This window comes from Bufo gargarizans, chromosome 8 (assembly GCF_014858855.1).
Source record: "Bufo gargarizans isolate SCDJY-AF-19 chromosome 8, ASM1485885v1, whole genome shotgun sequence".
Classification (NCBI taxonomy): domain Eukaryota; kingdom Metazoa; phylum Chordata; class Amphibia; order Anura; family Bufonidae; genus Bufo; species Bufo gargarizans.
The window spans coordinates 20,767,775-20,780,386 of record NC_058087.1 but is presented as its reverse complement, the minus strand read 5'-3'; the positions used below and the strand labels follow the sequence as shown (position 1 = coordinate 20,780,386).

Genomic DNA, 12,612 nt, shown 5'->3' with positions numbered 1-12,612 from the left:
GGGTGAAATATAGAGAAATAGGTATTAAAGGGGTTTTCCAAGATAATCCATCCTCTGGACAGTTCATCAGTATCTGATCGGTAGGGGTCCGACACCCGGAACCCCCAACAATCAGCCGCAGCCTTCTTGCAGCTTTGGCTAGGTCATGTGATGTCACGTTCACAGGCCTAGGCGCAGGTCAGCCCCATTGAAGTGAATGGAGCAGAGTTGCGATACCAAGCACTGCCGCTGTACAATGTACGGCGCTGTGCTTAGTGAATGGGGAGAAGGCCGCGGTCCTCACGGGAGCGCCGGTGCCTACTTAAACAGCTGGTCTGCGGGGTCGGACCCCCACCGATCAGGCATTGATGGATAGATCATCAGTTGAAAAAAAAAAATCTGAAAACCCCTTTAAAAGGGGATCACGTCCACTGCCACCCCTCTTTAAAAATCCAGTAGGGCGCCCCTGAGATCCCATCAACAAATTATAAGCTAAACCAGGGATCGGCAACCTCCAGCTCTGGTGAATCTACAACTCCCAGCATGTACTCTTGCTGGGCTGCTCTTGGAACTAGCATAGGCGTAAAATGTAGCATGCTGTCTGCATATGTAAACTTTAGATTGTTCTCGGGGGGGGGGTTCGGTTTATCCTTGCGGAGAGTCGGCCAATGCAGGGAGGTCAGGCAGGCAGTGCTCCCTGGGAAAGTTATGCAAATCAGCTCTCTTCCAGAAGAAAGAAAGCTGTCTCTAATGCCACCCGTAGGCAGCTGCCCTGCAAGTCAGTGTCCGGGCGTTAAAGGGCTGTTCCGGTACTAAGATGCTGAATGCGTATCCTCAGGAGAGGTCATGGGTTAGCCATATCAGATTGATGGGGATTCCAACACTGGGCAGCTGCTGGTGCCATAAACTGTACAATGAGCAGAACCAGAAGCTGTAGGTTCCGTCCTCTTTGTGCTGAAGTACCGCCACTCACTTCCCATTTTGAACAGCGCTATATAGTTTCCAGTACCAGCAACTGCCTAAAACAGATCCCCCCCCCCCATGGATCTGATATTGATGACCTATCCTGAGGATCGACCATCAATATCAAAGTACTGGAAACCCCAAGTCTGTAGACTACTTTATCGGGGCGTCTTCCTCCGCTGATGCAGCTGTCTTTGGGTAAGTCTACACAAGACAGATGAGCTGCAGTTTTGCAGCCATAGATTTTACAATCGCAGCACTGTGGCTATGATGTGGCTAGGATGTGGATAGAGTGGAGTCCACCCTTTGTAATGACGAGTGAATTCTGCAGCAAAATCCGGAACACCTGAGCATCAGTATTTCTACTTTAACAAATGCAGCAAAATCTGCTGTAGAAATTCTTTGTGGCCGTGCCCTAAATGTGTGTCTTCCTTTTGGAAGAGACTCTGGTTTAGCTAAAATCCCTTGTCCTGTTGGGTCACTGCCTCTAGGTGGCAATAGAGAGACGTCTTTCTTCCTTCTGGAGGAGAGCTAATTTGCACACTCTACATTGATATAACGTCAGGGGTTGTACAGATAGAGAAGAGTAGCTTCAAATTTCCTGCAGTTGCCCAGTTATAATTAGAATTATAAAGCAGGGTGCTTTTTTCTCTCCGGAAATGGCTCCACTCAGTCTTTTGTGCCTAGTTTGAGGTCCAAACTAGACAACCCCTTTTATGAGGAGTTTTTGTCAACTCCATGCAGAAGTTCTTGGTCAGATTCGTACCTAGAGCTCCAGCGCTGCAGGGCACCAGTACTGAGCCACCATGTTCTCTCCTCATACATTGCTCCAACTGCACTGCTAGTTTTACCGTACTATAGGCTGGCAGTTCGGGGGCATGTCCTTTCTGAAGCAGCTCTCTGCCTGTAAAGTCTCCCTCACACGACCATATTTGGTATCCGTGTCCGCTCTGCTTTTTTTTTTTGCAGATTTCCCACGGACCCTTTCTTTTCTACTGTTCCGCAAAAAAAACGACAGCATACGGATGTCATCTGTAATCATAACCGCATCCGTGTGTCCGTTCTGCAGTCAATAGAAACTGTCCTATTATTATCCATATTGCGGACAAGAATAGTCATTTATAGTGATAGGATTGAGTAAAATTTTGTGGACCGAAATGGTTGTGTGCATGAGACCTAACCCTCACAGCCTCTAACTCTAGATCCAGCTGGTGGCAGGTGAAGGATAGAACGGAGCGCGTACGTCCACCTCATCCATGTTACTGAGGTGGACAGAGAAATAAGGAAAAGCATAAACAGCAGGTGGCGCTATACAGATAAATTGAGTAATTCTGTGGTTCCGATACCTTTTTTTAATTACATGCGATTACAAAAGTTTTTAGATCCAGGTTCTGCTTTGAAAAATAAAAAAATATATATATATGGGACGACCCCTTTACGTGAATTTGTTTTCTGTACTTAAGTCCCCAGGTTACTAGTTATGTCTGCAATGCTCACATGAACCCAATACATAGCGGTTTGACTGTTCATCAAGTCTTTATTTTTATTTATTTTTCTCATTTTTTTTTTTGTGTTTTGTTTCAGCTCTACCGAGAAATCATTTCCTTGGAGATCAGCAGGTATGTAAACTCTAATCCCGTAAAGTCTGAAAGTTCTTTACCTCCATTTTATGACGCAGCTTAGAGGATAAAGCGGTGGCGCGTACTGCAAGGGTCTGGGAAGTAATTAAGCAGTCCGTCTGACGCGGTGTGTTCAGTGCATGTGTGTACGTGTGCTCGGGATTATAATGACTAGCGTTCTGTGCTGCCTGTCCACGCAACATCAGTTTCCTAACTTTCACTGGATTCCTCTCGTAATTAGCCCCAAGGCTTCAAGGATCTAGAAGAACTTTTTTGAAATTTAGAGTTTTCTGAGATTTTTAAACTACTGACCTATCCTCTGGATATCTGATCGGGGGGGGGGGGGGGGGGGACTCTGGACGAGCAGCTGTTTGAAAAGGCGCCGACACTCGCTGTAGCGCAGCGACCTTCTCGCCTCTTTCCCTAGGCCAGTGACGTCATGTTTATCAGTCACATGGCCTAAGGGCAGCTCAGCCCCATTGAAGTTGAGAGAAGGCCGCTGTGCTACTGCGAGTGCCGTTGCCTTCTCAAACAGTTGATCGTCAGCTGTCCCGGGTGTTGGACCCTTACCAATCTCGGAAAACCCCTTTAATTTCTTAAAATACATTTCTATCCAGTGTAGCTTTAATTTTGCAAATGCATGCCCTGCTACGTCTTATAAACTCCTTAAAGGGGTTGTCCAGACTCCAGCCTTCTTTAAGTAATGTCCTATTCTAAGGGTAGGCTATCACTTGCTGATCAGTGGGGGTCTCCCGCTGATCAGCTGCTGGTTACTGCAGCGCTGCTCCTATTGACTTTTTTTTTTTTTTTTTGGTCAAATCTTAATTTTATTTTGACATTATAATTCAGCGATTATGACATTTGTAAGAAGGAACAAATAACAATAAACACTCCATAATCAATGTTGGTCACATATGCAGGATTACAAGTATAGCAAAAGTCATGTGATCAGAGACATGAACGGCATTCTGTTTGCTTCAGTATAAATGCATGGTCTAATGTAGTGTTGAGGACATGGCTCGGCATAGCAGTAGTAAGGGTAGGCATTTGTAACGCCTCATCCTACGGGACATATTGGGTGCCTATAGGGTATATACTGGACTATGAGTGAAGCATATTAGGAACATGCATATATAAACTCCGTTACTTGGTGTGATTTTTATACCAATCAAACCATTTTCCCCAGGTCATTAAAAATTTGTCATGTGCTAAAGATTCCCAACTTGTTAGTTCTTCTAGTTGGTATATTTCCTGGACCTTACAAACCCACTCTTTAAGGCTAGGGGTTTCTTTGGATAACCAATATTTTGGTATAAGCCGTTTTGCTGCTGCAATCAGTTGTGCAGGTAGTGAATGTTTTGTGAGTTTGTAGCTACAATCAGGCAAATTAAGAAGAGCTACTAATGGGGGAGCCTATTGTACTTATTCCTTGTACCTCTTTAGATATCATGTCCCAATATTTACTAATAAGTGGGCTTGACCACCAAATGTGATACATGGTGCCTTTTATTTTCTCCGCATCTCCAGCAGTCCGCAGAGTAAGAAGGGGTGATAGCATGTCGTTTGTCCTGTACCATCTGGTAACTAGCTTGTAGGAGTTTTCCTGTATTTTTATGCATCTCGAGTATCCATGAGAATGGGCGAGTATTGACCTATCTCCTTCTCCCACTGTTCAATAAACGATGGTCTAGTGTCTGAATCTATTTCTAATCTTTTGTTATAAAGTTTTGAGACAATTCCTTTTTTGCCTATAGGTTGATTCCATATTGTATCATACCAAGTAGGGGTGTAATCGCTTGGGGTATTGCATGCAAATCTTATTAAGTTGGGAATATTGTGTTAAGGTCCAAGGAATATGCCTAAACCTAGTCTTCAAAGTTTGTATATTGGGAACTAGGCGGCTCACTAGAAAATCACCTATTGCTATATCGCCTAATGCTGCCCACAGTCCCATACCATCTTTGAAGTCTGCGTTAAACATATAAGGCAGATGTCTGATAGGCGTGAGAGGCGATAGGCAGCAGGAGGGATGTAGGTAGCCTGACAGTTTGAACCAGGTATCCACTATACCTCTTAACAAGTTAGGTACCTTATTTCTGTGTTGGGGTTTTCTGCGGAGGTCCCATAGCATGGCCAATGCTTTTGGCCCCAATATCTTTCTAGCGATTTGACAACCTAACTTGTTTACTCTAGGGTTGATTATCTCTGAGTGTAGTCTTATTTGTATTGCCCTATAATATCCGCTCACATCCGGTAAACCAAATCCACCCCTGACCCTGGGTAATATTAATCTTTTGTAGGCTACTCTGGGTTTGCTCCTATTCACTTTAATCTGCACATAACACAACGTACATAGATTTTCTACAAGTTTTAGCTGCTGACTGTTCCAGCCATTTTATGGAACAGTTTAATTCCCTTTACCAACCCCCTACAGACACGAGAGTGGACGGCTAGGGAGCCCTCCTAGGAGAAGTCCTGTATGTAAGGGACTGTGAATACTATACGGGGGGCATTGCTTTTTGATGATTTGATCCACAGTTAGTTGGATATTAACAGAAAAAAATATTTAATGTAAAGATGTTCTTCAAGAATTCTGGAATGGTGGTAATGTCCAGATTTCATCACTTCCTCTGCAGAGTGATCTGTACTTTCTCATGGAACTGATACTGAAAGGACTTATTTGTGGGAATTTTCTGTGCATTCTGAATATAATACTTGTCATATTACTGTTAAAATTTACCTTCTGAAAGAAACTTAAAAGGGTTTTCCAGGGAGAACAGAAAGGGTTGAAAAAGAAGCATTCGTTGCTCACCTCACTGATCTCCTGCTGCTGTTTTGGTCCCAGCTCGAAGTAAAGGAAATGGCTTGGACTGTCCGCTTAGCCAGTCACCAAAGGGTGACCCCGCTCAGCCAGTGATTGGCAAAACAGGCATTCCCAGCCATTTCCTGTGTTTTAAGATGAGACCAAAGCGGCATTGGAAACAGCAGAGGCAAAGGATTAAGGTTGAGGTGAGTAATATTTCTTTTCCCTGCATTGCCACCATGGAGCAGATTTTCTACAGTGGAGTTTTCACTTTAGATTTTGCCACGATTCCACAGCGGAATCTGCCATGAAACCGCACAAAACATACACACATGGAGTTGTTGCAGATTTTGCTACAAAATAGCTGCATATTTTACCCCATGATTTCCAAAGGGTGAAGTCCACGGCAGCGTGTGGCTTATCTTTTGTCAGTTTTCCTCCACTGGTTCTGGTTCTGTAATATACTGTGGATTTTCCACCACATAAGAACATACCCTTAAAGGGGTTGTCTCACCTCCAACATTGGTGACATATTGCTAATATATATATATCACCATTGTCAGATAGGTTCGGGTCCCACCTCTGGGAACCACACCTATCTCTATAACAGAGCTCCCAAAGTGAACAGGAGTGCACAGCGCATTCTCGGTTTCCTCTCCATGAATTTTTATGACCGTGCCGAAAATAGCCAAGCGTCGTGCTCAGATATTTTTGGAAGTCCCATAGAAATGAATGGAGAGCACACCAAGATACTGCGGCCAACACTCCACTGCTATGGAGCTGCCTGAACTAGGCAAGCCAGCACTCGCTTTTTTCGGCACAACCATGAAATGAGTGGAGGGCGGCTGCACATGCGCAGAGTGTGCTCCTGTTCACGTTGGGAGCTCTATTCGTGACATAAGTCTGGGTCCCACCTCTGACACCCGCACCTATCTGACATTAGTGGCATATTCTAGCAATATGCCACCAATTTTGGAGGTGAGACAACCCCTTTAAACTGCATCTTCTCATATGAAGCACTCCGGCTCTTCTGACTACAGGAGGTGCTTGCAGTGTAGGTCGGTTGCTAAGATCCCGTGAAGGTGAGGCTTTGGCGTCTGACGATTGCCTTAGCTACCAGTCTTCTCTTCATTTATGCGGAAGAGCTGGCGAACTTCAAAAGAGCTGTATTTTTAATATAGTCTTGTGATTTAGCTGGTGCCATGAAGGAGACCGCTCACATCGGCTGCTGGCAGTTTAAATAGCGGTTTGATTGATGTGCGAGCTTGATCTCCCAGCGCGCGACAGAGGCGGCGTCTGCTGCTGACTCACGACGGGTTCATTTTAACGCTGTCAAAATTCAAAATATTTATTTTCTTTAGAAGAATTTTTACTTTTAATTTTTCAAAGCAGGATTTACTTTCTGGGCTTTGTTTTATCCTCAAAATACATGAAAGATGCAGCGGGATATTTATTAAAACTGACACTTTTTGTTTTGGCTTGTTTTTTTTTTTTATGTACACATTTTGGTGTGGAGTGTGAATTTTGCAGTTTTATTCCTGCATTTAAAAGGGGTTGCCTGGTATTAAGAAAAAGTGGACTGGCATAAAATACCAAAATAATCAGTACTTACCTGTTGAGTCACCTTAAGTTCCAGCGTGGCCTTTCGGATCCTCCCCTCCAACCTTTGTTTACGGGGCTGCAGTGCAAAAATCACATCGACAACACATAACTACTGCAGCCAATCGCTGGCTTCAACACTGTAGCTTTGTAGCCAGTGATTGGCTACGGCAATGTCAACGGTGAAGCCCGGTAGACAGACTGGTGGGGAGGGCAGGAACAGCAGAAATGGAGTGGAGGGTTTACCAGGCACCCCACAAATTTTATGGGAACCATTTAAAAATGTTTGGGCCAATTCTCCACTTTGAACATCCCTCAAATGCCAGTTCAGTCTGGTCCGATCCATATAGACAAAACTGGTTGACAGTTTTGTCTAACTTTATAAAAACTATTGTTTGGCTAGCTTTGGGACAGATTGTTACACTAGAATTGTGGTGCCATTCTTTGTGCAAAATGGTATATCTTAGGTGCGTCCCTTCCCCCTTGTAGAGCATGTTGGGGGAAAAAGTGTAGATGCTCCCAATTGAGCCAATCCGCACATCTTTTTAGAAAGATTTTTCGTGCAAATACCTTATTAAATCCGGGCCAGTGTCTGGATATGTGTGATGCTGTTTTTGGAAGAAGTAAAATCCCTTTTGTAAAAATAAAACAAAAAAAAAAACATGAGTCAGAGTCATGGGGTGTTTTATTAAGTCCCACTTTTGCTTTTTTCCCCCAGACTATTTTCTATATTTTTTTTTCCTATATAGAATTCAAATGGAAAAATAAATGAAACAATTGCCACATGCAGGACATGCTACAATAACAAAATAAAAATAAATAGAACCTTTCTTAAATATTATGCAGTGTCCCAGATGCATTAATGTGTCTGCACCTAGAATATGTCACAATGAATTTGGCACAACTAAGATTTCCCCAATTTTTTGCCTCTAAGGGCTTTTGCACACGGCCGTTACCCTTTTTGTGGTCCACAAAAAACGTATATCAGCCGTGTGCATTCCGCATTTTGCGGAACAGGAAATCCGGCCCATAATAGAAATGTCCTGTCCTATCCTTGTCCGTAATACAGATGAGAATAAGTTCTAGGGACATAGATGCGGACAGCACACAGTGCCACATTGAAGTGAATGGGTCCGCATCCGACCCGCTAAAATTGCAGATTGGATGCGGACAAACCACAACCGTCGTGTTCATGAGCCCTAAGACGGCTTTCACATTGCCAGTGTTCGGTCAGTGATTTCCATTGGTGATTTTGAGCCAAAACCAGATGCGGCACAGAACAGGTGCAGATCTTTCCATTATACCTTATGTCTGTGGAGGCTTCACTCCTGTTTTTGGCTCACAATCACTGATGGAAATCACTGACCGAACACTGATGTGGGAAAGCTGCCTAAGGGGAGACGGGACTTAGCGGGAAGGGGCATGGCCTAAGACAGTGATAGGTAAACTGCGGATCTCCAGCTGTTGCAGAACTACAACTCCCAGCATGCAAAGACTGCCTACAGCTTTCAGCCTACAGCAGGGCATGGTGGGAGTTGTAGTTTTACAACAGCTGGAGAGCCGCAGTTTGCCTATCACTGGCCTAAGATGAAACGTTTTTGCCCCATATTTGTGGCGTAAAATTCTGTCTCAAAATAAGCCAACCAATAGTTGATATAGTACTGAAGCACTGTTTGTCGGCAGCAGCTCGTAATTGCATGGCACGATCTGCCGCCAATAAACCTGCTGAAAGATTCAAATTACCCAGTGAAACAAGTGTTTGCGGGTTCATCGGGTAATCGGTGGCTGTATTACACTGCCAGATGATCGCTAATAAGCGTTCATACGAATGCTTGTTAGCGATGATCTCTGGATAGGGCCTTAAGTTTCCGACAACTTCAAGACTGTCATATCTGTCCTAGTGTTTGTCAGACATTTTATAATTTCCCTTTGGCCAGCAAAAAAAAAAAAAAAAAAAAGAGAGAAATTATGTGTTTCACCATTTTTCATCTTTTTTTTTTTTTTTTTTTTTTTTTTTTGAGAGCCAAAGATTTGGAGAGTTGCAGCAATTTCCGCGACTGAAAATCAGTTCCATTCATTTGAATTGGGCGGGAAGCACATGGATTTCTGCAAGCCCCATTCTGGTGAGCGAAACTGGTTTTCAACCTGTCGGGTGGTAATAATTTAATTAAGAATTCCATCACATGACCTCAAGATCCATCCAAGAATATAACTTAGAAGAGATAACTGTATCCTTCCGCCCCATCCTGGACTATTTTCACACGTAAGACTTTGGTAAGACTATTAAGACAAATAACAGGGATCTAGGATCTTTGCTAGATTATATCTTAAATGGGAAGGACTTGAAACAAGTCTTTCCTGTGGGAATCCATCATTTAGTTTGGCGAAGAATGATATTATATATATATCATTTAATGCTCTGATAAATTGAGTCTTGATTCTTCTGCAGGTAGAATGAAGCCTCACAATATCCTAAGACTACATCTCAATATGAAGATGATCAATTAATTTTATTTATTGATTCGCCAATCTGGATGGTATAATTCCACCCACACTATCCAATTAGTCTTAATAAAATGAAATATCATTCTTTGTGTCTCTTACCAAGTCCTAGTAGGAATCTCACTTCTGCTCCTAGGAAAGCTGGGTGGTCCATCATAGCACATCTCACCGTGGCTTTCATCTTGATAGACCCCTCTAGAGAGCTCAACTTGTCTCTCTCTTTTTCTTGTCCTTAAACATAATCTGTAAGGAAGCAAGTACTCCCTCCAACTGGTGTAATTATAGAGAAAAATATAAGAATACACTTTAGGAACGTGTGGCCTTTCAATAAGCTCACACAAAATGGTGGACCTATCACAAAATGGCAGATGCCACACTATTTAACATAACAATTCATGTTAGATTCATTTCGGGCCAATAATTATCCCGATAAACCGCAGAAATTAATGCAACAAAATCCGCAACGTGTACAGGCACCCGAAACCGATGTATGACACCGCCCTATGCACATCCTTTAGATCAGGCATGCTCAACCTGCGGCCCTCCAGCTGTTGCAAAACTACAGCTCCCAGCATGCCCGAACAGCCTACAGCAGGGCATCGTGGGAGTTGTAGTTTTACAACAGCTGGAGGGCCGCAGGTTGAGCGTGCCTGATCTAGATGATCAAGTAGTTGTGTGGACATTTAGGCTAGGTCTACACGACGACATTTGTCGCGCGACATTTTGTTGCACCAATGTCGCGCGACAATTTTTATAATGGGAGTCTATGGTGTCGCACTGCAACATGCGACATGCTGCGACTGCGACGCGACAGTCGCAGAAAATCCATTCAAGATGGATTTTTCTGCGACTGTCGCAGTCGCAACATGTCGCATGTTGCAGTGCGACACCATAGACTGCCATTATAAATATTGTCGCGCGACATTGGTGCAACAAAATGTCGCGCGACAACTGTTGCGCCCTATCTGTCGCGCGACTTTTTGTAGCGCGACAAATGTCGTCGTGTAGACCTAGCCTAAGTGAGGCTGCAATGGGCCACACTGGCCCTTTATGAAACCTAGCAGGATCTACTGTCACTGGGGGAGTGTTAATAGGCCATCGGTAGATACTGTGGGAAAGATCCTGGTATAGGTGCTGATATAAAATGGGCATTTATGTCTGTTTTTCTGGACAGTTCCTTCTGTTATCACAGCCGATCAGCCATTACCGGTGTTCTTTCAGCTGCGGGTACTAAAGGCGAGTTTGACAGCATGCACCACTCAGCTCGTCTCTACCCGCCGCACAATTATCAGCAATCGTCAGTTTGCAGCAGTTGCTTTTGAAATAATTTTTTTCCCCCACATTGTGAAGTGCTTTTTGATATTTTTTTTTTTTTACAGCATGTCAACAAGGCTCAAACAGCCTGGAGTGCAGGATTAGTGCCATTCCGATCTCTCCGTAAGGTGACTGTATCAGCCGCTATAATGCATTCACCATGCCCAAAATATTTGCATAGCACTTGAAGGCATCCAGCGGCAGACCTAAAATTAAATCATCTGAATGGGTTCTCGGCGTCCCGCGGAACGAGTTCATTTAAAGAAATGATCCTGATAAGATGCGGGCGGCCGCCATCACCTTATTTATTCGTGCAGGCGTCACAGCTGCTTATGCAACATCTATGATCATTCTTGTGACATTTTCACTCCGCGTGGCTCCCAGATTGAAGGATGCCTGTCGTGCGCACGTTTCGAAGTGTCGGCTGTCACGCACTTAATTAGAATTATGAGGAATTCAGATTACTTCTCACGATCGTTAGATACGTGTAGATTTTTGTAAGCAGGGCATTTTTTTATTTTTTTTGTCTTCGACCAGTTTCTGCATTATGTCATGAAGTTAAAGGAGCTGCTCGGGATTAGAAAAGCTTTTTTCAAAAAACGGCACCGCCCTTATCCATAGGTTGTCTCTAGTATTACAGTTTAGCCCCAAAGGAGCTGAGCTACTTTACCCGACTTGGCCCGTGGATGGGTGTGGTCCAAATTTTGAAAGACAGCAGCCGTGTTTTTCTTGTGCTTCACCAACTCCTTGAAATAAGTGGACAAAGTAAGACTACTTTCACACTCGCGTTTGGTGCGGATCCGTCATGGATCTGCACAAACGCATCCGTTTAGATAATACAACCATCTGCATCCGTTCAGAACTGATCAGTTTGTATTATCTTTAACATAGCCAAAACTGATCCATCTTGAACACCTTTGAAAGTCAATGGGGGATGGATCTGTTTTCTATTGTGTCAGTGAAAACGGATCCGTCCCTATTGACTTGCATTGTGTGTCAGGACGCATCCGTTTGGCTCAGTTTCGTCAGACGGACACCAAAACGCCTCCAAAGCAGAATGGAGCCAAACTGATGCATTCTTAGCAGGACCTTATCCATTCAGAATGCATTAAGGGCAAAACTGATCCATTTTGGACCGCTTGTGAGTAGAGATGAGCGAACTTCTGTTTTAAGTTCGGCGTCTAAAGTTCGGGTTTGGATTAGCGGAGAATCCCGATCTGGAACCGGATATGGATTCCGACTTCCGTTGTGGTCCGTGGTAGCGGAATCAATAATGGCCGATTATTGATTCCGCTACCACGGACCACAACGGAAGTCGGAATCCATATCCGGTTCCAGATCGGGATTCTCCGCTAATCCAAACCCGAACTTTAGACGCCAAACTTAAAACAGAAGTTCGCTCATCTCTACTTGTGAGAGTAGTCTAAAACAGGGTGCTAGTTCATTACAAGGCACCGATTTCTCCTGGGATATTAGTACTTTGACATGGATCGGTACAGGTTGGACAAATAATTGCAGACCGAAGGGCAGTGTGATCCATTGTTTAGTCCATTTGAGTTATAGGAGGAGTAGGGAAGCTGCAAGGTATGTTTTACTACAGTTTGGGGAATAAGGTATTTCCTTATGACAAAGGGGTTGTCCACCTCAAACACTTCCTTTCTGGTAGAATGGATGCCCTATAATAAGCTGTGACCTGGCGATTAGCTTTATCACGTGGCTGATCTGCCAGCAGGTTTTTTTTAAATTTCCCTGTAATGCCGCCACAGAGTTATGGCTAACTCACCTCCCCCAGAGGTCACACTACATTTATTACGGTGGAGTATTAATACTTAG

The 12,612-nt window shown here is 43.8% G+C and overlaps 1 protein-coding gene across 1 annotated transcript in view; it reads left to right on the top strand.

Annotated features, from left to right (window-relative positions):
- Positions 1-12,612, top strand: part of PKP4 (plakophilin 4) — a 240,397-nt gene that overhangs the window by 144,902 nt on the left and 82,883 nt on the right. Inside the window, exon 4 of the mRNA XM_044305120.1 lies at positions 2,527-2,561. Coding sequence (XP_044161055.1) covers positions 2,527-2,561 — 35 coding nt within the window. The remainder of the gene's footprint in view (positions 1-2,526; positions 2,562-12,612) is intronic.